The 23,495-nt window shown below is 40.8% G+C and overlaps 1 protein-coding gene and 1 long non-coding RNA gene across 2 annotated transcripts in view; one reads left to right on the top strand and one right to left on the bottom strand.

Annotated features, from left to right (window-relative positions):
- The window catches only part of FSIP1 (fibrous sheath interacting protein 1), a 205,938-nt gene that overhangs the window by 43,112 nt on the left and 139,331 nt on the right, over positions 1 to 23,495 (top strand). Inside the window, exons 5-8 of the mRNA XM_037504133.2 lie at positions 11,666 to 11,764; positions 13,865 to 13,986; positions 15,432 to 15,542; positions 21,709 to 21,867. Coding sequence (XP_037360030.2) covers positions 11,666 to 11,764; positions 13,865 to 13,986; positions 15,432 to 15,542; positions 21,709 to 21,867 — 491 coding nt within the window. The remainder of the gene's footprint in view (positions 1 to 11,665; positions 11,765 to 13,864; positions 13,987 to 15,431; positions 15,543 to 21,708; positions 21,868 to 23,495) is intronic.
- On the bottom strand, positions 9,497 to 17,962 carry LOC129146728 (uncharacterized). Its single transcript, XR_008553830.1, has 4 exons — positions 17,776 to 17,962; positions 17,591 to 17,697; positions 11,888 to 12,028; positions 9,497 to 9,535 (listed from the first exon to the last, which is right to left on the bottom strand). It is a non-coding gene; the product is annotated as an uncharacterized LOC129146728 (long non-coding RNA).

Below are 23,495 nucleotides of genomic sequence, written 5' to 3' on the forward strand. Positions count from 1 at the left end.
CTTCAGGACAAAATGTGCAGCCCCTGCCGGCAAGGCGGTCAGAAGTGACATGTGGGTTGGAGCAAAGCAAGGTCAGAGAGGTGGTAGGGGCAGACATGGGGGGAGGGATTCTGCAAGAACAAGAGCAAACACCCCAGGTGGCAACAGGTTGTGACAGAAAGAAGGGCACCTATATGCCCCCAAATAGATGACTGGATGAAGAATATGTGGTACATATACACAATGGAATATTACTTAGCAATCAAAACAGATACTCATGCAATTTGCAGCAATAAGGATGGAGCTGGAAAGGATCATGCTCAGCGAAATAAGCCAGAAAGAAAAAGAAAAATACCAGATGGACTCACTTATAGCAGGAATTGAGAAAACCTGAATAAGGGACCAGGGAAAGGCTAATTATAGTAAAGTAAAAATCAAAATCAACAAGCAACTATAAGCCAGAGATATACTACAAAGGGGAGGAGGGAGTAGAATCAAAACAAGGGGTGTGGGAATTGTATGGGGAATATAACCAAGATGAAAATGCATGCATTGTGCAAAAATGAAAAATGATGCAAAAAATATAAAAAAAAAAAGCAAGAAGGACAGCTCACCCAGGAGGGCTGAAGCCAGGGAGAGTATGCGGGGGCTGGCAGGGCTGAGACCAGCAAGGGCAGTGAAGGCTGTAAAAAGAGGTTTTTGTGACGTTACAAGCACAGTAAGCCATGGAAAGTCTTGAGGCATCCGATCGAATGATCTGATTTATACTCTCACTCTTCAACTGGTTGCGGGATGGTGGATGTTTAAGGAAGGCAGGAGCAACCAGTGAGGAGCCTCAGTCATGGCCCAGTGACTTGCAGCCATCCCAGGCTGGTAGGTGCATTGTCAGTTCTCAAAGATGAAAGAGAATGAGGAGCTTTTCCGTGGAGTTTTGCAGTCCCTTAAGGCTGAGACGGGTCATGGACACAGGCGGGCTACAGAGCACGAGACTCCCCCTCTGTGAGACGCAGAACAGCAGCTCCCCTCCAGAAAGAGTAGCTGAGGCAGGTGGATATTTATGGCTATGAGGTGGCCATGGGGGTTTGAGAGAAAACTGGAATGGGCATTGGAGTCAGCAACCGAAACGCAAGTGGCTGTTCCTGCTCTGCGCGCAGCTCAGGAGCAGCAGAACCTCTCATGGCCACTGATGGGTCAGGTTCCCCACATGGAGATGGACCAGCGGGAACCTGCCCTGTGCGTCCTCATGCCCTGAGACAAATGAGGCGCTGGAGCAATATCAGAACCCACACCCCTGAGCCAATGTGTCTGAGCTTCGGGGCCCTGGCTGTGCTCCATGCTGCTCTCCACTAATACCATTTGTGAATGATCAGGGTAGACCTGGAGGGGAGGGAGAGGAAGGGTGAAAGGGACCTGCAGCCTGAGCAGCAGCAGACCCCCATTGTTCACAAGAACCCACCATTTCCAGAAGCCAGGCAATTCCTGGCAGGACTCGGAGTCAAAGCTTCTGGACCTGTCCTTTGCAAACCACTGCTCCCCAACCCCAAGTGTGAGCAACAAGCAGATCTTTCTTTCTTTCTTTTTTTTTTTTAAAGATTTAATTATACAAGAACTGAGGTACATGCCAGAGGTGCGGGAGGGTGAGAAGATTCATCAGAGACAGAGTGGGGAGCAGGACAGGCAGACTGACCGAAATACACTGCTGAGGGGAGCAGCGGGCGAGACAGGAGAGGTCTGCTGCGCCATGTGGGCATCTCCCTGCCAGGCCGGGAATCAAACTGGTGCTGCAGAGGCTGCGGGCAGCTCCACAGCATTGCACTCTACTCGCTGCGCCAACAGGGATGCCCAGAAGCAGATCTGTCTAAGCCAGAAATCTCGGTGGGAGCTGACCAGCCCCAGCTGCCCCCAGCCCCTTCTGAGGAGGTCAGAGGGCGTCCCCACAGCACGGGGTGACGGACACACACGGCGTGTCATGCTGCTGGCGACACTCCTGACGGTGAGGGAAGGGGTTCTGCCCTCACCCCAGCAGGCAAGACAGGAGAGCAGCAGACACGGGGAGGAGGGGACCTGCAGGCCGAGCTTTACAGCACCTGCCGACCTGCCAGAGCCGCCCCGGCCTGTGGCCTGCGAGGTGGCCGATGGGCACACTCCGCTCATGGGCACAAACGGGAGAACCGTGTCCCAGAGAGTTTTCAGTGTTAGGATGGGAAGGACGGACTTTGTTGCGTCTCCCGCTGCCAACATTATGGCGTTTATGATGTCGGGTGATGGTGTCGTGTCCTGTGGAGACGCGTCAGGGCTTAAGGGAGTGACTGTGTGGAGAGACCTTTAACAGCCAAAACCCAGGACGGGTTTTCTCGCCACAGAGGAAACGGCCTCGCAGGCGTCCACGGGTTTCTTGAAGTGGGTGAATCTCAGTCTCTGGTAAGTCCTGTCCACACTCCTCTCGGCAGTTGCTTTTTCGTGAAGGCTGAAAAGCCCGGGGCGCCCCTCTGCGAGGGCTGTGGCCTCTGCTCTGACTCCATAAAGAGCCGCTGTGATGTCACCGGCAGAGCCCCCCGGAGCCCTGCCCGGAATGCGGCTGTGGGGGTAGAGCCGGGAGCGCTGGACAGTGACTGTGGACTCGGAGGGAGAGGCCGTGTGCTGGTTCATTGGGTTTTCTTTTGGTTTAGTTGTTTATTTATTTATTTATTTACTTATTTATTTTAGTTATTTTGTTTTTTTTTCTTATTTTCCTTTATTTTTTATTGTTTATTTTTTCCTGTTATTTCTTTTTTATTTTAATTTTTTGAGTTTTTAAATTTAAAATTTTTCTTCTTTTATTTTTGATTTCCCCCATTTTCCCTTGTGTTATATTTTTGTGTTTTTTTTTTTCCCTTTGTTGTTGTCTAATTTTTTATTTTAGTTGTTAGTTTGTAATTGTTGTTTGTTCCCTTGTGCTTTGTCCTTTTGTCTTTGTTGTTATTCTCTGTTTTATTCTTAACTTTAGTGCTTAGTTTGTTATTGGTTTGTTTTTATCATATTTTTATACTTTTATCTCGGTAATTTTTGTGGTTGTGTGTTTCATTTATTTAGTGTAGCTGGTATTAGTGGCGCCGGGTAGGGGAGCATGGTTGGTGTTGCTGGCGGAGTTAAGGTAGCCCTGGTAGCATTTCATCAGCTTTTCGAGTCCTGGGAACACAGGTGAGCAGCACCCGGGTTAATCTGCTGGCAGAGCTGGCGCTGGAGGGCTCTGGACCCCCAGGGCCCGAGCGAGTGGTGCGGGGCCACCCTCGCCGTCCGAGGCGCCCGTCTGCCGGGGGATGATGGCTCCGCGATGCCCGCGCTGGGGGCCGGCGCCCACGCCAGGGTGAGGCTGGCGCTGCCCGGGCCCCCGGGCGCGGAGGTGGCCATCAAGGTCATCCCCAAGTCCGGCGAGCCCGAGGAGTCCCTGGCCCGCGAGGGGGGTGCGTGAAGGCCCTTCGGCACCCCAACATCGTGCAGCTCTTCCAGGCGGTGGACACCGCTGCTGGTCGTGCAGTCCGCGCCAGGGGTGGGGGGCGCCCTGGAGGACCCCCTGGGCGAGCGCGGGCGCCCGGGGGAGACGGAGGCCCGCGGGATCTTCTGTCAGGTCCTCCCGGCTGGTCAGCCGCGCCCCGGGCCCTGAAGCCGCAGAACCCGCTCCTGGATGCGCGCGGGGACATCGGGCTGGAGGGCTTCGGGCTCAGCACCCCGTGCTCCAGGGCGGCACTGCTCCAGACCTGCTGATGCACCCCGGAATTCGCGGCCCCCGAGTTCTCCCTGCGCCAGGACTGCAGAGGCCCACGGCGGACGTCTGGAGCCTGGGGGTGATCCCCCGCAACATCGTGACCGGGAGCTGCCTTCTCGGGGACCAGCCCCGTGGAGCTGCGGGCGCCGGTGCTGAGCGGCTTCTGCCCGGAGACTGCCTCCCTCTGGGAGCAGTGCCGGGACCTGCTGAGGCGGGTGATGGTGTGGGACCCCCAGACACGGAGCACCCTGGACAGCGTCCTCCAGCACCCCTGGGTGGGGCTGGAGAACGGACTCCTGCCCTGCAGCGAGCCGTCCCCGGCCGCCACGACAAGGCCACGAAGGAAGCCATGTGGGCCTGGGATTCCAGAGAGAGGACATCTCCAGGGCGGTTTCGGAGGGAAAATACGACGGGGTTATGGGGACCTGCAGGATACTGTGCTCCAGGCAGCGGGAGGTGGAGGAGGAGGGCCCAGGCCCCGCCTTCTTCCACAGGCCCTCGGTCCCGTTGGGGCCCACGGTGGCCTGGCTTCGGAGGACACCCAGGAGCCCAGCACCACCTCCGGGTCAGGCCCCCTGATGGGGGACGCCTGGATGCCCAGCCTCACCTCCCAGGCAGGCATCCTGTGGGAGGGCGCCTGGGGGAGGAGCACCACCTCCTTGCCAGGCTACCGCCTGGAGCCCATCAGAGAGCACAGCACCACCTCGGTGACAACCCCCCAGCTGGAGGGCCCCAAGAAACACATCACCGCTGCCTTAGCAGGCCCCCAGCTGGAGGGGGACCAGGAATACTGACGCAAAAACAGCCCAGCCCGCAAGCCCTCCAGCACTGTGACCTTAGGCCTGCCGGGCCAAGTGGCTGGCGCCTCCAGTTCAGCAGTGCGGTGGCCCCTGCAGGAAGACTGCCCATGAACACAATGCTGATGATGTAGAGTCCACACGAATTTCAGGCCGAGGTGGCAAGGCCAGAGCTAAAAGTATCATCAAAACCATTTTAAAATTTTGCTGTATCTGTGTTCTGGGGCAGTGCTGCTGAGGACCTACTGCGGCATCCCGGAATTCATGGCCCCCTATTTCTTGGGCGTTCCATGAAAAACACCACCACAGAGTTCATACAACCAGAGACTATGACTATCACCACCACACTCCACAGAATTCACCCCGCACCCCACACCCACCCAGTGGCCATGGTGAACAGGAGCACACCAGAGGAGGCCGAGGCTCTGGAGAGGGGTCAGGGACTGGGCCCAGCCAGAGGGGCCAGGAGCAGCATGAGATGCATAGACATGGAGAACAGATGTCTGGGAGCACAGAAGTCCAAGGAGCAGGTGAAGGGCCAGGAGGGCAACAGGACTGGTGAAGTACCTGGAGGGGAGCAGAGCGGGTGAAGGGGGGAAAGGAGAGGTTGAGGGCTGCTGAGCAGGTGCAGGGCCCCAGGATGGGAGTGGAGCTGTGAGGGCAGAGCCTGCAGAGGCCCCAGGGCCAGAGACTGGGACCCCAGGGCCTTGCTTCCCCATCTTAGGCTGTATCCCATGAGGGCCACCCTGCCCCTTGCTGAGAGAGCCCTGCTGTCGGCTCCTGGGCACACGGATGGTGCAGACGATGCAGGAGCTCTTAGGGCTGAATGGCGCTGTCAGGGACTGACATCCACGGTAGCAAGTCCCCCTGGATTGGGCCCCTTTTCAAAACGGAGATTGCAAGTTGGAGAATGGCTCACCTGCCAGCTAGTGGCAGCTTCGTAGGGCCTCCTGGTTTCCATCTGAGTTTTGTCACATCTAAGTCTGTGCAGCACTCCTCGGGGGATTTCACTAACAAAAGAGCCTCCTCAACAGGTAACTCTGTGCTTGGGCTTTATTGGCTCTTCTCATCCAATGCAGGTCCCAGAAGGCGCAAGGAGGCAGTCACCATGGACACACTGGCTCCCTATTGCAGGGGGCACCTCCAGGTGACCTGCTCTGCCTGTGGGGCCCTGGGGTGTGGAGGCATCTAAATGGTCTTTCTCTGCCTGAAGGAGACAGTCTGATGGATTGTTCAGTTAAAATGTCTATCCCCGGCTGCGTTTGCTTAACATTTATGAATGCGCCCACACTTCCAGCACATCGGTCATCAGATACCTCAATTTCCTTTAAAATTCCTATAATCAGTAGTGAAAATTTTATAAAATTTAGAAAATTTTAGAAAGCATTTAGAAAATTTTAGAGAAGTCAGAGTGGTCACGTGGTGATAATACAGTGAAATAGAGTGAAGCAGAGCTACCAATGAGTATGTAATTAGGTATTTGCACTATTTTCTTTCGGTGTGTGTGCATGTCTTGCACTGTACAATTGTGTGCATGTGAGTCTGTACATGAGTTTGTGCATGTGTGTGATCCTATAGGTATGAAGTGTTCAAGTACCTTCTACCATGAGAAAGTCACTCAGAACTGTAGAGAATTGGTATAATGTCTTCAAAAGTGGGGCCTCCCGGGTGGCACGAGGGGTTAAGTACAGCACTAAATGAAGCTATGGGCAGCCTCTGCAGCAGGAATTCCATCCCCAGGCAACCAGGGAAGTGACCCACATGGGGCAACAGACCATTCCTGACTCACCTGCTGCTCCCTCAGCAGTGGCTTTCAACCAGTCTGCCTTTTCTGCTCCCCATTCTGTCTCTGGTGAATCCGCTCACCCCCTGCACCTCTGGCCTGCACCAAGTTCTTGAGTGCATAAATAAATAAATCTTAAAAAATTTTTTTTTTTTAAAGTTCGGTAGAATTCACCTGTCACACCATAGTTTACTCTGGCTTAGACTTGTATTATTCAGGGCCTCCCTGGTGGTGCAGGAGTTAAGTCTCCCTGCTATGAAGCTGTCACCAGCCACTGAGGCAAATGCTCAAGAGTTTGATCCAAAGCCCAGGAGCTGACCCACATGGTGCAGCAGACCTCTCCTGTCTCCCCACTGCTCCCCTCAGCAGTGGGTTTCAGTGGATCCACCTGTTCTGCTCCCCACTCTGTCTCTATTGAGTCCTCTCACCCCCTGCAACTCTGGCCTGCACTCCCAGCTTTTGTATGCAAAAATAGATAAATCTTTTTCAAAAGGGTGTTCCTCAATTTGGCAGTGATTTTAATGCTCAATATTCAAAACAAGATGTCCTTACTTTGAAATGGAACTTCTGTTTTTGTTTCCTGTTTTTGAACATTTCACAGAAGCAACATGACCTTGGACTATTTTTTAACTTAGTCCAACAAATGCTTATATTGATGTGCATTAATTTTTCAGGCAATTAGAAAAAATTAGACTAAACAATGTATTCTGATACTAAGTCATAAGGTGCTTACTTGAAAATCTTTCTTCAATGTAAGACGGAAATTGTTATACATTTTTCCTAATTGAAGATTTGTTTTTTAGTAAGTTAGCATATTTTAAAATGTGCTGTTTACAAACAGTATGAATTATATACTGTATTTTTTGAAGACTTCTTAAGTGATTTATAACACAATATTTCACAGTTACAATTAGTGATGTTATCTGTTATTTACATCATATATAAAATCTAATAATACTTTCTATCTCCCACATTTTTCCATATACTACCATATAATATGGTATATACCATATAATGTGTTCTAATACCATAGACTGTTTATTATCTGTGTACACATATGTATCCTATCATATAAGTGATAGTGAGGGTTTACTTTTATTTGAATCAAAATGATGTTTTAGAAAGGAATTGTGTATAATAATTTACAATACTAGAATTAGATTAATGAAACTTGGATATAAACAGGAAAAAATAGAGTATATGTAGATACTTTTAAACTCCTGTTTCCTGCGATTATCCAGAATAACTTTTAAATATTGACCAAAATTCATTTATTTCCATAGACTAGACTTAGTCAGTCTTGAGTATATTGCTGTCATTTTTCATATTGGATCATTTTAAGATACACTTCAGTAAAAATGATTTTAATAGTTGTTAGATGTACAGTTCGTGATGCTATTTAAGGATATTAGCTTTTACTGTACTTGCCTTGATTTTTTTTTAATAATAAATTTTATTTTTATATTCCCCATACAATTGCAGCCCCCCCATTCTGACCCCAATCCCTCCCCTCCCGCACCCCACCCCACAAAAAGTGTCTCTGGTTCATAGTTTTATGTTGATTTTGATTTTTACTTTCTTATAGTTATTCATTTTCCTGGTCCCTTACCTAAGTTTTCTAGATTCCTGCTATGAGTGAGACCATCCGGTATTTTTCTTTTTCTTTCTGGCTTATTTTGCTGAGCATGATCCCTTCCAGCGCCATCCATGTTGCTGCAAATTGCATGTGTTTATCTTTTTTGAATGCTGAGTAATATTCCATGGTATATATGTACCATATCTTCTTGATCCAGTCATCTATTTTTGGGCATTTGGGCTGTTTCCAAAGCTTAGCTATTGTTAATAGTGCTGCTATAAACATAGGGGTGCAGGTGTTCTTTGGAATTGATGTTTCTGTGTCCTTTGGGTAAATACCTAGGAGTGGAATTGCTGGATCATATGGAAGCTCTATGTTTAGTAGGTCCAGAAATCTCCACACAACTCTCCATAGTGGTTGGATCAGTTTGCACTCCCACCAGCAGTGCAGGAGAGTTCCTTTTTCTCCACACCCTCGCCAACATTTGTTGTTGCTAGTTTTTTTTAATATGTGCCATTCTCACTGGTGTAAGATGGTATCTCATGGTAGTTTTGATTCGCATTTCCCTGATTACAAGTGATGTTGAACATTTTTTCATATGCCTGTTGGCCATTTGCATTTCCTCTTCAGAGAAGTTTCTTTTTAGCTCTTCTGCCCATTTTTTCACTGGATTATTTTCTTTGTTGTTGTTGAGTCTCATCAGCTCTTTGTAGATTTTTGTGATCAGTCCTTTATCATTAGTGTTGTGTGCAAAAATGTTCTCCCAGTTGGTGGGGTTTCTCTTTGTTTTTGTTATTGTCTCTTTTGCTGTGCAGAAGCTCTTTAATTTGATGTAGTCCCAGCTGTTTATCTTTGCCTTCATTATCACTGCTTTGGGTGATGTGTCTGTAAAGATGTCTTTGATGTGCATATCACGTAGTGTTTCGCCTATATTTCCTTTTATGTATTTTATGGTTTCAGGTCTTATGTCTAGTTCTGTAATCCATTTTGAGTTGATTTTTGTGTATGGTGTGAGGTAGTGGTCAAGCTTCATTCTTTTGCATGTAGCGACCCAGTTTTCCCAGCACCATTTATTGAACAAACTTTCTTTGCTCCAATGCATAGTCTTTGCTCCTTTGTCAAAGATTAGTTGACCATAAATCTGTGGGTTTATTTCTGGATTTTCTATTCGATTCCATTGGTCTGTATGTTCTTGTTCCAATACCGTGCAGTTTTGATGATTATGGCTTTGTAGTATAGTTTGAAGTCTGAGAGTGTGATGCCTCCATTCCCTTCTTTTTTTTTCAGGAGAGCTTTGGATATTCGAGGTTTTTGGTGATTCTATAGGAATTTCATCAATAGTTGTTCTATTTCTTTGAAGAATGACATTGAGATTTTGATTGGAATAGCATTGAATCTGTATATTGCTTTTGGTAGGATGGCCATTTTAATAATGTTTATTCTTCCAATCCATGAGCAGGGGATGTCTTTCTATTTCTTTGTGTCTTCTTCTATTTCTTTTAACAGTGTTTTATAGTTTTCTTTGTATAGGGGCACATTAATTTCTATTATCTATGCTTGCACTTTTTCATTAACACACTTTCTTTATTACAATAAACAAAACTAAAGATGGTGTTGGTTGTTTGGCTCTAGGCTGCAGTCATTTCACCAAATATCTGAAAGACAAATGGAGCAGATTATTGTCGTAATCATACTTAGCGATTTGAGTGTTTTTAAATTCTCACTTATTTTGAACAATAATGTATTTGTGTGTCTAAACTGATGAATGGGGGCCTCCCCGGTGGCACAGTGGTTGAGCGCTGGGTTGCGAAGCTGCCCACAGCCTCTGCGGCGCCAGTTTGATCCCCGGCTGCTTCCCGGCCACTGGAGGAGGGTCCCACATGGCGCACAGACCTCTCCTGCCGCCTGCTGCTCCCCTCAGCAGTGTGTTTCAGTCCTTCTGCCTGCTCTGCTCCCCGTTCTGGCTCTGGTGAATTCTCTCACCCTCCCGCGCTTCTGACTGTACCCAGTGCTTGTATAAACAAAACAAACAAACAAACAAATAAATAAAACATGCCTCTAAAAAAAAAAAAAAGAATTTAAACTGATGAATGGATTATAATCTTAATGATGAAATAGTAGAAGTTAAGTAAGGTGTCTTCTCTGTCTATGTAATGTGGCTTCTCACAAATTACTTCAATTACAGATGTCAACCGTTCTGCATTCCACACTTATCAAGAAGTGGTTTGCCAAGAAGTTTTTTTATCCTTAGCTTGTCTCTATACTGACCCAGATGTTGGAAATGTAAATACCCATGTCCAACGTATCTCATCCCAAAACACAATCTCCACATACAGTGTGTCTACACAATTATTCCAGACGTGAAGCAGTATATGATCTGATATCTTTCCAGTAACAACAGTTGAAAAAGTTAGCTTGTATTTATACTTAATTGTTTGCATAATGTTTACCATGTTTTTGAATAATAGAAATAGCCTGTATTGAATAGCAATTAGAATATTAAAATACTGTAGGATTTTAATGTGTAAAGTGAGGCAGGTAAAAATCTGTTCTTTCCTTGTTGTCACTTTCTGTTATTTGAAAATTTAGACATTACTTTAAAATGGGGCCTCCCTGATGGTGCAGGGGTTAAAGACAGCGCTATCAAGCTATCAGCAGCCACTGCAGCACGAGTTTGATCACCTGCCAGCCAGGGAGCAACCCACATGGCACAGCAGACCTCTCCTGTCTCGCCCGTTGCTCCCCTCAGCTGTGTATTTCAGTACAACTGCCTGTTCTGCTTCCCACTCTGTCTTTGGTGAATCCTCTCATCCCCTGCACCCCCATATATCTGGTTTAACCCCAGTTTTTGTATGCATGTATAAATAAATCTTTTTTAAAAAAGGCTCTTTTAAAATGATCTCATATTTATGATCTTATATCTGTTAATAGGATAAAATAGAGATATTAAGTTTTTATTTATTTAATTGTATATCCAGAAATATGTTTTCTTCTTATAGTAATTTATAAAGAATAGATGATAGATAACTTTCATATATATATTATATGTACATACATAACTTCTTTCATAGATAATATATTCTGCTAGTAGGTGAAAGTATTAAAGTGACTGATTTACTAATTAGAATGAAAATTTCATTTATAACTTTAGTTGCTTCATAATAGGCTTCATAGTGTATTGACATGTGAACATTCTTTTGTAGAAATTGAGATTTCATTAGACTGTATACACAAATGCAAAATAGAGGAACAGGTTTTTATTACTTAGAAGATAAGTTGGAGGAAAAAATAAAGGAGTCTGATCCTTCTCAAATTTATGAAGTTGGAATTCAAACAGTACTAAAGGAGTTATGAATAAAAACAAATTGGCAGTAAAAAAATACAGAAGTTTCATTTTACTTTTTTCTCTTCAATGAATGTTAATATGATCTTGGCTGTGTTAGGACTGACTGAGGTCTCCAGCTCCTGGGAGAGGGTTAGGAATGTGCGTTATAGCAGCCATCTCGAATTGACAAGGCTGTAAGAGGAAAACATATTTCTGGATTGTAAAAATGGTGGTGTGGTGGGCATGGTGTAGTCACACACATATGAAGGGTGTGAGCCTATACCTCTAAATTACATACAGTATTGTAAACCTGTATGTTACCACAATAAAAAGAACAAAACAAAAAACAAAAAGTCTGTGTTGAGGGAACTGAAGAATAATACAGAGACATTAGTTGTTATCTTTTTGCAAATAACTTCATATTTATTTGCATTGAAAAGTGAATTTTTTAAATCAATAGATCCTTCTCGCTGTGAGCATGAAGACACATTTTTCTCATTGTTTCACACTCAAGTCCCTCCTGAAGACTATGAAAAATGTATACAGCATGTCAATCAAGGTGTGTGGATTTACACTCTGTTTTCTCTTCAGGTTACATAAATCTTTTGCCTGTTATTTATGTAATTTTTGCATATTGTAATTTTTGCATATTGCATCATTTTTTGTATATAGAAATACTCACTAATGAAATGATTTGATGTGACTTAATCCAGAGGTGGCTGATAGTAGGTGAACTTCTTGATGAAACAAGTTTGGTGATGAGTTGATCATTGTTGAGGCTAGCTGTTGAGGGTTCATTATACCATTTTTCTTCTTTCGGATGCTAGAAATTTTATATAATAAAGAGATAAAGAAAAGCTGGGGAGGGGGCGGGGAAAGGAGAGAATGGGGTCAAAATAAGGGGGTTGCAATTGTATGGGGAATATAAAAATAAAAAGTATTACTAATGAAAGTGCAAAAAAAAAAAAAAAGAAAAGCTGGCTGTGCAAGTATTGGAAATCTAGCTTAAGCAACAAGGAAAATCTATGGAAAGAATCCTGGTGGTATTCAGCTTTCTTTTATTCCCAAGGGCATATTCTGTGGTTAGTCATTGTAAGGGAGATCTATTCCAGTATCCGACTTGGGTTAGCTGCCAAATCCCTCATTCAACCACTCTTCCAACCCAGCAAGTGCTGGGTTCCTCTTAGGATTTTGGCAGCTTCTGCCATGGATCACCACCAGGATAGAGAAGAGAAGAGGACATTTCCAGTGAGACAGTTCTCAGCAGGCAATTCAGTGTTTTTCCTTATAATTGGTTAAATGTATATTTTAAGGAAACTATTATAAATATGGACCTGGATACACTTAATTTGAGTTAGTGTAATATTATATAATATAAGAGTATACAAAACTTAAGCTGAGTGAATAAGCCTAATATTTTGACTTAAAACAATTTGCAACTTGGATTATGGAAACAAGTTATAAATTTTATACCTAAGGAGGTTACTCAACAAAAAGGTAACTCATACTTTAGATGAAACTAGTGATGAAACATACTTTATTGGTAGTTGATTTAAAGAATAAGTATGTGATTGAATTAAAAATAAAATGCCAATTATAAAATGTAGATTTATTTGCCTAGAAATTTACTGTTTAAATTTGAGTAAAACTTTTTAAAGTCAGATTTTTATTTAAATCTAGAGCCCTTAACTTTTTCCTGTTTTTTAGCTATTATTATAAAAACTTACTCTTATTAAATTTGTGTTGAATATTTGATAATTAGCTTTGATAAATATACCAATTGGCTAGTTCCCTCAATTCTTTTTATTGAGGTAACTTCTCTCATAAAGCAAAGATAACTTTTAAGTAAGCTTTGTCTGAATTGAGTTACTGGCTGGTGTTTTTTCCTTTTGGTCTTTAATATGGTAATTTATCCTATTTTGTAGGGTGGACTCCATTTGTTACATAAGAAGAGTCCTCTTTGTGCATTTTTTAAGAGCTTTTATGAAGGGTTCATGATCTTGTTTTAAAAGGTGAAAATAAATAGAATAAAGGGAAGAGTCCACAAGTAGTTTTTTTACCCTTGTTTTGAGCACTCAGATATGATCATCTGAGAGGTTGACTCAAGCCTCTTTTCAGAGGTTTAGAAAAACTGACAGAGATAGTCTCTAAGGGTTTTTGCAAATGGGATGTAGACCATACAGGACTCTCATCCTCAGGCCTTTTAAAAGACAGGTTTGAACAAAAAGTTTATTGTTCAGAGAATGAAATGGCAAATTAATAAAATAGTAAGAAATAACTCTAGCCTCTAGGGAAAGTTTTGTTTCATATAAAGCCTAAATAAAAAATATCTTAAAATCCCTATAACATCAGAGATTTCTTCTTCACATGTATCATTTGAAGTTCTTTTCTTGTTTCATGATTCCCAAGGAATTAGTAGCAAGAAGTTTGGTAGATAATAATAAATATTACAAGTTTTCTGAAAACTTCATTGCAAATTGTGGTAGCACATTTATGTGTTAAGAATAAGTCTCCATTTATATTATGTTTTGGACCTGAAATTTAGAAGTTCTTCTATGTGTATTTTACTTTATATGTATTTTAATATGTGGTTAAAGTGAAGTCATACCATGATTCACAACTATAATGATGAAAAACTTTTGAACTTTTTTAATATTAGATTTTACCTATGATGTGGAAAGAAATGAGACATTGATCAAAGCAGAAAAACATTTCTCAAATACAGAAAAGATTGAGCTCAGGGATAAACACAGCCAGGATTTTATTAAGCGAAACATTGAGGTATGTACTTAGAAACTCAGGAGCCAAAATGTGGGACTAAATGAACTGTGAAAATGGAAATAGTTGTATTCAGTGTCTTTAAATATTTTTTTTGACCATGATATATGTATATGAAATTGAAACAGTATATGTAATTGGAAGAGGAATTTCATGAACTACTACTTCATTAATTTCTATTCCATCCTTTCCTATCATGTCCTATCCTTTTAAAAATTATTAACTGTAACTCCCAGAATAAATCTGGTTCCTCCAATTTGAAAAACACTTATTTAGGTAAATAAGTATTATTTATTTGGACAGTGTTTCCTAGATACTATTGTTATTAGTAAATTTAGCTTTTTAAAATATTAAGACTGAGTTTATACCTGGTGCCTTTAGAAAGTTGAATGGGAAATGCTCATGACAGAGCTGGGGAAGACAATGGGTGTCTGCTCTGTTGCCCTCATCCCCAGTCTGCTGAGCCTCATAGCAGCTGGTCACTGGTCACTTGCCTTGATTAGGTCCCTGCTTCAGGGGCTTGTCCTTGGTCTTCAGTCCCTCCACTCTGACTTGGTTTGTCCTTACAGCAGACTCAGACTATCCAAGGACACAGGGGCTCCTATATTAGATCAGAGTGCTAATTAATGAATTTACAGCAAGAAATATAAGTGTAGTGGACAGAAAGTTCATGACAAACTACTCAGTCAGTTGAGTCACTAGAAAATTGTTTTGGTGGGTGGGAAGGATTAATAAGAGGAGAGGTAAGTGCTTCCTTGCAATTCAAACCTAATGCTTTTTCCACAATTGGCTTCTCATTTCCTGCCAGGATTGGCCTCTGGAACTGTCAGTTTTTCTGTTATCCGTATTCATATGTGCTGCAAGAAACTACCTTGATCTGTCTCTTTGTGCTGGCCCAATGTATGTTATATTATTTAGTTTTCCAAGAGCAGTAGCATTTCTCCAATATCAAAATTTATACTGACACAGGAAACTCCACCATAGATTTCCCTTTCACTCTTTTAACAGTAGTAACTGATTCTTTATTTAAACTCCTGATATGATATTCTTGAAAATTAAAAGTAGTTTCATCTGGCAGATTTATGCCATCTGGAAGTGGCAAGAAGATTCCTTCCAAATGCCTTAGCAATTATGCTGCATTGATATGTTATATAAGAGGTCTGCAAACTGTCCACATTTTATTGTTTTATTTTATGTTTTAAATAAAATGTTTGTTGAAATTATTAACATGAAATCCTGCTTATAGTGGGTATATCTTTGCATGGAGAATGGACCTAGATACCAAAAATTTGGCATAGAATGAAGTTACCTAGCAAAAGAAAAATGCCTTATCTAACAAATTTTGCCTTATTGAATCTGTATTATAGAAGCCTCAGATTCCATTTTCATTTTTCCTTAACTATGAATTGCTTTGATTTGAAAATATTTTCTATCAATGCATTTTGTAGTTGGCAAAGGATTCAGGAAAACCAGTGGTTATGAGTGACAGAGAGAAGAAAAGGCTGATTGAACTTTTGAAGGACCTAGATGATCAAGATTCAGGGCTGTCCAGTTCTGAGGTATGTAAATGCTGATATTCAGTGACCTCTATGCTTTTCAATTTTAATTTTTTATCATGTTATTTACCCGCTAACACAAATTCACAATCATTTTTCAGACTGAGACAATATCCTCTGGGTTAAAAAAAATCTTGCCTTATGAAGTTTTATTTATTTATTTATTTTTGCTTTATAAAGTAAATGAAGGTTTTCAAATTTATTCTTGGTCAATTTGTTATTGACTCTCAAAGGATAATTTTATGTCATTTTAAGTGTGACTACACTTTGGCTATCACAATAATAACCTTTGCCTGTGATGTGATGGACTTAGTCACTTGATGGCATATGAATGTGTTTTTCAGTGTCTTTTTATTTCAGACTTTTATTATCCCTAAACTGGCTTCATTGTATTTCAGTGTAGTCTTCAGTAACCCTAAACACTGATTTTCCCAGTTAACCCTAAACATTCATTTCCCTGAAGAGTCTGGAGGGAGCACACATTGAGCACAGGAGAACAACATGTAATAGAGGGTCCAAATGTGACCTGAATTGGTCGCATAAGGAATACTTGAGCTTTTAAATCACTCGTTTGCATATTAAATTATCAGAATGCTTTTTACCTCCACAAAGAAATATACTTTCCTTGTGTTCTTGAAGTGCTTAACCCTGTTTCCTGCCATTTATTTCTTTCTGTTTAATGAAAATATCATGTAGTGAATGCTGCTGGCACCCTGCCCAGATCCCTTCTGCCAGGCACTATCTGTGCATCTATCCCTCAGCCCTGCGACAAGGGTGAATGGTTGCCCTCTTCCCTGGAGAAGTGCCCTTGGCTAAATGGGAATTCAGCAGCTCAGGACAGCACTTCCCCAACCCTTAGCCCTGCTCCCTCGCCTCAAGATGGGATGAGCCCTAAGGCTCAGTTAGTTAGTGTGAGTTTCCCCAGGGGTCAGCTGGTCTTCAGCTGAGACACATCCTTGCCTGGCTTTATTCCCTTGTCCAAGTCAGCTTTCTTCACACCCTGTCCCCTGAAAGCTCTGCCCCAATAAGTTACTTGAACAAAAATCCCTGTCTTAGGCGCTATGTTTCAGGAACCCAGTCTAAGACCTCTCAGTTAAAGGGCAATTTTTGCTCTGTGCACTTGTGCAATAATATCTGTGACAAGTCGGGGTGACCTGCCAGTCCAGTGGGAGCCAACATAGCCAGCATCATCTGGCTGCTGCAGCATGGAAATCTCAGCTCTGGGGTGCCGGTTTCCTCCAATTTGTCAAGAGAATTTATGAATACAGACCTTTTTAATGGGAAAAATGTCTCTTTTTAAATGTAGACAACTAATATGATTAAAAAATGTTCTGTAGTGGGTAAACAAAATATCTATACCCCTCCCTCAGCCCAAACCAAAAGCATATCTACAGAACATCATAGACTACAGTCTCTAGATAATCTGGAATCCAGAGAACAGTCAGGCCTCTTTAGCATCTGGTGTGTTTTGTGAAGCAGGGACGAGAGTGGGTAAGGTAAACTGCAAATATCCATGTAATTATGAGATTTAGGATTTGAGCTTTAGGATTCATGGTGATACAGTTTTATTAACAAAAGCTAAGATAAATGTAAGAATTGAGGTACTATGTCTCATTCCTAGAGTCCTTTTTAATTTTGAGGTTGGGTAAGCTGCTGCTGCTGATTCTCTATATACCAAACTATAGCATGATAGATCTTCATTATACATTCTAGTGCCTTTTTGTTGTTAATAGTACCTTTTACATACTATTTTGTTAGTATTTATGTCTTAAGTTCAACTAATTGTTTATTTGTACAATTTTTTTAAAAAATTATTCTTCTGGAGTTAACCATTTTTCCCGAAGAAATGGTGGTATATAATTTTTGAGCACACGCATTTTATTTATTTTTCTCTCATTCGATTTATAGCTTGAATGGTAACTAGATTCTAGATACAAAAGTCCTTTTTTTCAGGAAGTATTTAGGATTTTTTTCTTTATTTGAGTTTTTGTAAACTTTCCAGAGCCTATTTATATGTGTGTCTTGAAAACATTTTTGATTATTCATCATACCTTATAGGCCCTTTTTAATTTGAAAGTTCAAGTCTTTCTTCACTTCAGCAAATTACTTTCTCTTATTTCTTCCTTCCCGTCATTTCTTTTCTTGCCTTTTGGGCTATCTGTAAAATGGAATTTTAGTTGGGAATGTGACAGACAGAAATTTTACAAATGGTGATATAAACAAATAAGAAGCTTACTTTTCTTCAGTAACAAGAAATCCAATTGCTAGCAGCTAGTGTCTATCTTCCTGCTTTAAATTCTTAGTGTGACTTTGTGTCTAGGTTGGCAAGATTGCTGCTATGCATCCATTTTCCAGATGGAAAGAATGGGGGACCTGTTAGGGGTAACCTAACCCTTGGAGGTTTTGCCTTTTCATTTGGGAGGGTATGGCCACCTGCATCTCATTGGCTATGTTGTGTCACATGGCCTTTGTTGTCTTTGTTGCCGCTAGCATGACTGGGGACTCAAATATTTCACTTTGTGATTATAGCAGAGGAAAGCAAGGAAGAAGGAAAAGGAGATTTTCTGTATAGGTGTCTGCCATAGATGGGTATAATAGAATCTCCTGGATCTCTCCTTCTGGTCTTAAAATATCTTTCGCATAATTTTCACCCTTTTTTTTTTTTTTAGTCATTTTGCTCATATGAACTCTTTGCAACTTTTTAACCTTTCTCTTTTGTTGTGTAGTTATGTAGCCTTCTTTTACGATTAAATTGTTTTTTAAACTAAGATTTGCAGAGAGTTCTTTTTTGCAAGGCTCTGAAGAGAAAGAGGACTTTCTTTTCTGGTATGGGATATATACATTTTATACAGAAATTATATAAAGCCAGTTAGACTTTGACAGGATAATATTATAATTACATTCATATAATTTGATTTATAATTATATGTTATAATGTATTATAAGAATAGTGATTCAGAGGAAGACTATGAAATATGGTCGGGAGAATTTAGAAATAATTTTTAGGAACACTGAAGAAGTGACTATCTTCTGTTTTCTCAAACTGTACCAAAGTTCTTGCATTTCTCAAATTTGCTGTATTCTTTCAAAGTTCTATGTGTGCTTTTCTTTTTGGAGTACCCCATGGCTTCATCTCTGACAAATGCTTACACAACTTAAAAAAGAGAACTAAAATTTGTAATTATGGATTTTGTAATTTGTATTTTTAATTTTTTAATTTCTTTTGCTGAAGTTACACTACATTGTAACAGTGGATAAGTTTCAGGTGTTCATTTTTGAGATCAGCATGTGTATATATGACATTAAGTTCTCCATGAAAAGTCCAGATCTGCTCTTCACCAAGTGATTATCTCCTTTTCCTAGTTTACTCCCTCTCTTTCCTGGAACTCTTGCCCTTCGATTGTTCATTATAGAGCAAATTTAATTGTGTGGATGTAATATTCCTTGAATCTTTCTAGGATACTTAGAATTTTTAAAAGGTGTCCTATGTTGGGAACTCATACTTGCAACTATTGGCACTTACCAAAGTCAGATGCCTCTGTTGCCACCCTCCATCAGCAAAACGGGTTTTGTATCAAACTTCAAATTACTCAGATCAACATCATATTGAATTGGTGAGTCTGGTATGGACCCAGGGGCCTAAGCCCTAGCGGTTAAGAAGGGTGGTGAAGAGCATTTCTGAGCTTTGTCTTAGGGGGGCAAGACTCCTAAAAGCTAGAAATCTCCCTCTAATTAAAAGGGTCTCTAGAAGGTATGAGACAGACAGAAGAGCTTGATGCCTTCTACTGCATATTACTTATAGTTTCTTTCTGTAACTGTATAGAGCAAAAACATTTAAATTTCTGTTGAATTTAATCTGACATGATTTTTTACCTGTAGTGTCATTAAAAATAATTCTATCCAGACAAGAATGTAAAATTTACTAGCCAATATTTAGTCATTGATTCCATAGTTTTACTTTTTTGGTGATTATTATTTCTCATTTTGGTCATATAATATTTAAATAATTTTTATTTAGGAAAAATTAACCAGAGGTTTTTATTTGTAATTAGGTAATATTATTTTTAACAGTTTTGTATAACTTTCACATGCCAACTTATAAATATATCTTGAAGTGTTTATTAATATAGCATAGCCTTGTATGGATATACTACAATCTGCTCACTTTTTCGTTTCTTTTAAACATTTGGACTTTTGGGGGTAGTTATTCTTTTTAATAAATTCCATGGCAAGAAAACATACCAGCCAGTGTTCTGAGCTGCAAGAAACAGAGATGAACTTTGGTTAAAAAAAAAAAAAAAACAATAGAAAATGAATTTATTGAGACACTTGTGTAGCTTACAGACACAGTGGAAGTTTGGAGAACCAGGTTTGTAAGCTAGACAGACATCAAGGAACCGTGGCCACAGTGACTCCTCAGAAACAGGCTGGTAGGGAGCTGCACCACAGTCACCAGATACCCCAGCTCCACAACACCCCATAGGTGCTGCCACCTTCACTACTGCCTTCATTGGATTCTAACTGCTACTTGCATCACACTCTCCCTCAAGAATTAAATCCAAACTGTTCATTCTGGTTGGCTGAATCTAGGTCATTTACTTCTTTTCTTGATGCCAGTGGTAGGGAGAAGGAATGCCTGGTGGGGACGTGACTGCTACCAAGACTTACTTAGTGTTACTTTCACTGAAACAGTAAAGGAGGTTGGGGACAGGAGCAGCCAAATATGTCTTTCTAAATACGTTTTTTGGCATGTATTTCTTCTGGTTATTGTCTGGAGATTGATTCCTAGAATTAGAGTGATGAAACCAAAGTTACGAAATTTCTCAGTGTCCTTGCTGGCTACTTTCCCCTTTTATTCTTAGTGTTCTTCCTGATTCTTCTGTCCTCATACTACATGATTCCTTGTGTGACCTCACCCTTCCCATCGTCCAAGAGTTTCAACCACTATAGATATATGGGTGAATCCAAAATACTTATTGCCAATCCAGGTCTTGAACTTCAGACAAATATATTTAACTATGTAACATAATCTGTGGTTATTCTAAGGACATCTGTGAATATCAAAAGACCTTAAACAGAATTCAGGATCCTTTTCCTCCTCAAGCCTGCCATAGTCTCCTAGTTCAGCCAATATGACCACCATCTAGCTATCGGTGTAATTTGCAATTAATTTCCAAATTAGAATTAGAAATTTTGTTTTTATCTTTGATCTTTCCTCCTTCCTTACTCATCTTTCAAATTATTTCCAGATTTTGTAAATTCTGTTTTCTAAGTTTCTTTGGAATCTGTCCTATTATCTGCATTCCGGGAAACATTCCTTAATTCATCACTTTCATTTTAGATTGTGCCTTTTGCTTCTAACTGGGTTTTCTGCCTCTCATCTTGCCTTCATCAGCTCCAGTTTTAAAGTACAGAGCTATCTGTGCTGTTTCTATGGTTAAGATGTAATTAAGATGGATTAGTTCCTCTGGAAACTTTCTCCAACCACTAGTGTTCCCTGTCCCTTCCAGGACAGTTGACACTCTTGGTTCCCCAGGTGTCCTGGGCTTTCCATCATTCTTCATACCTTGTTATGATTGCTGTTACCAAGAGACTGAGGACTTAAGGGGAGAAATTTGTAAAATTCGTATTGAATTATCAATGCCCGGTGTCATGCTTACACATAGTAGGCGTTCAGACTTTTGAATAATTGTTATGAATGGGTTTTAACGCAATATGAAACTGTTAATTGAATGAAGACTTAGATGACCGTTTAAGCTCACGAAACCTAAACAGCTCAGTTTATAATCTTTTGTTCCTTTTCAGGGACAAAAATATGAAAATGCCTTGTTTATTATAGGGTGAACATGATTTCTTTCTATTCAACTTATCACAAGCATACCTACTTTTTTAAACTGGAGAGGTAAGAATGCTATGAGTAGCAGATTGTGAGGCTCAAAGATGTACCCCAAAAGGGGAAAACCTCACAATATATGTGAAGGCACTTTATGCGGGGTTGGTAGATGATGAAACCATAAACTATTTTTTTTTCACTATCCCAATGTTAATTCCATTGTTTTCAGTTTAGCTTTGATTTTGTGACCTCCTGAGCACTTGTATCAGTCTGAAAGGTATTTTTAAGGGAATGAATGTGGCATGGAAATGACCCAGTACCCTTGTTTCCTTTTAGGGTGATCAGTCTGTCTGGCTGGACCCAGGAGGAGGATATACACTTGCAGTCACCCAGCATCAGCAGCTTGCTGATATCGATACTAAACTCGAAGAACTCTCTGCTGTCTCTCCAGCAATTCCCAACTTTTCTCCAAGATTTGAAAATTGGAATGATCAGGTATATTTAACTCAAAAGAGCATGCTAAAGCTAGTTCACATAATTTGGCAATGTTAGCTAGAGAGGCTTCTTTTCAGTTGCTTTTTCCATTACTATAACTGCACTGCTAGTAATTTCCATAACAGTGTGTATTTGCCTTTGGTGTCTTCCACTTTTTATTCATTTTTCTTTTAGTTGGTAATTTGCTAGGATGGTCTTGCTGAGGAGCTATTATTTTAATATCATTATATCTATGATTCAAGCTAGTTCTTGATAATGACCAGGAGAGGGGAGGGAAGAAAATTGATATGGCACTAGTTAGTATTTTGAGGGATTTATTTCTCTTTACCCTTTGGTTTTAGATCTGAGCAGTGGCAATCTCTTATTCTCTACTCCATCGCTAGCTTCTTTAACACCGAACAGTGATGTTCACTATGTTGACTATTTTTCTCCGGTCAGAGTTTTGAAATGAATGTGCTTCCTCTCAGTGCTTCCCTCAAATATTCTTTTACAAACCTAGTGGAAGGCATAGAAAAATAGAAAAGTTGTAACAGTTTTGGAAAAGTAAAATACTTCTGCTCCCCCTTTTAGGTCAGTGCTTTGGGATATCTTGTTTTGGGTTGGGGTGATCTTTTGTTATTCTACTAACTCTCTTTCAGTCTTATGAAAATTTCACCAAATAATTTTCTATACAATCTTAGATGCAAGTGATTTTTGGTCCTTAAAATTTTTAAAAATCAGTAGCGTGTAGGTAATATAGTAATTCTACTTCATAGTGAATCTTTCCCCCAGTTATCAATAAAAGGTTAGGGATCTGGCTTTGTTTGGACTGGCTGAAGCTACTTTAGGGGAGAGCAGTAGGTGTTGAGATGTTCCAAAAAAAAGTTTGGTCATTGGCAAAACCTTTATGGAGCCATTTCAAATTCCTTTGGTTGTGTTTCTAAAGGGTAACCTCAACTACTCCTGAGCTCCTCAGCAATGGTGGTGGTAGTAGAGACCACAAATTTCTGAATTGGAATCACAGTTCTTGGAAAACAGAATTAGAATTGCGGTCCCCACCCAAATGTACCTCAGGACTTTGACACTAATTATACTGTTAGTTTATTTATGTTACTTAGTGCCATTTTCTGAAATGAGGAAGCCAAGATGGAGCAATAAAATTGTTCAGGTATTTTTGTTCTTTTCATGTGACAGCTTTTGTTTTTTGTTTTGATTTGTTGTGGTTAGATTTAAAGGGTAGCTGAGATCTCAAGGCTGAATAATGGTGCTAAAGGTAGGAAATGTCCTTTGCATGGCTGTCAAATGTTATTCTTGAAAGAAAGACTGATAGTTTAGAGATTTATTTAGCCATTAGACTTCAAATAAAGTATGGGTATGATCAGATTCTGTCATCATTTAAAGTTTCAAAGTTTGCCTTTTTGGCTCAGATAAAATATTTTAAAAATAAAAATGGGAAACTCAGTATATTACTTAGTTGTTATATATGGACTTTATATATATATTTTTATGAAACAATCTAAACTTAGAAAAGAACTGAGTTTTGGGAGTTCTGCGTAATGCAGAAACAGAAATGTAACATAATAGTTGTTGAAAAGAGAGATAATGCTTTTTACATCCAAGAAAGAATATCTTTTGAGTTTTTGTTTAAT

This window comes from Talpa occidentalis, unplaced genomic scaffold (genome assembly GCF_014898055.3).
Source record: "Talpa occidentalis isolate TD23 unplaced genomic scaffold, MPIMG_talOcc4v2.1 talOcc4.11, whole genome shotgun sequence".
Classification (NCBI taxonomy): domain Eukaryota; kingdom Metazoa; phylum Chordata; class Mammalia; order Eulipotyphla; family Talpidae; genus Talpa; species Talpa occidentalis.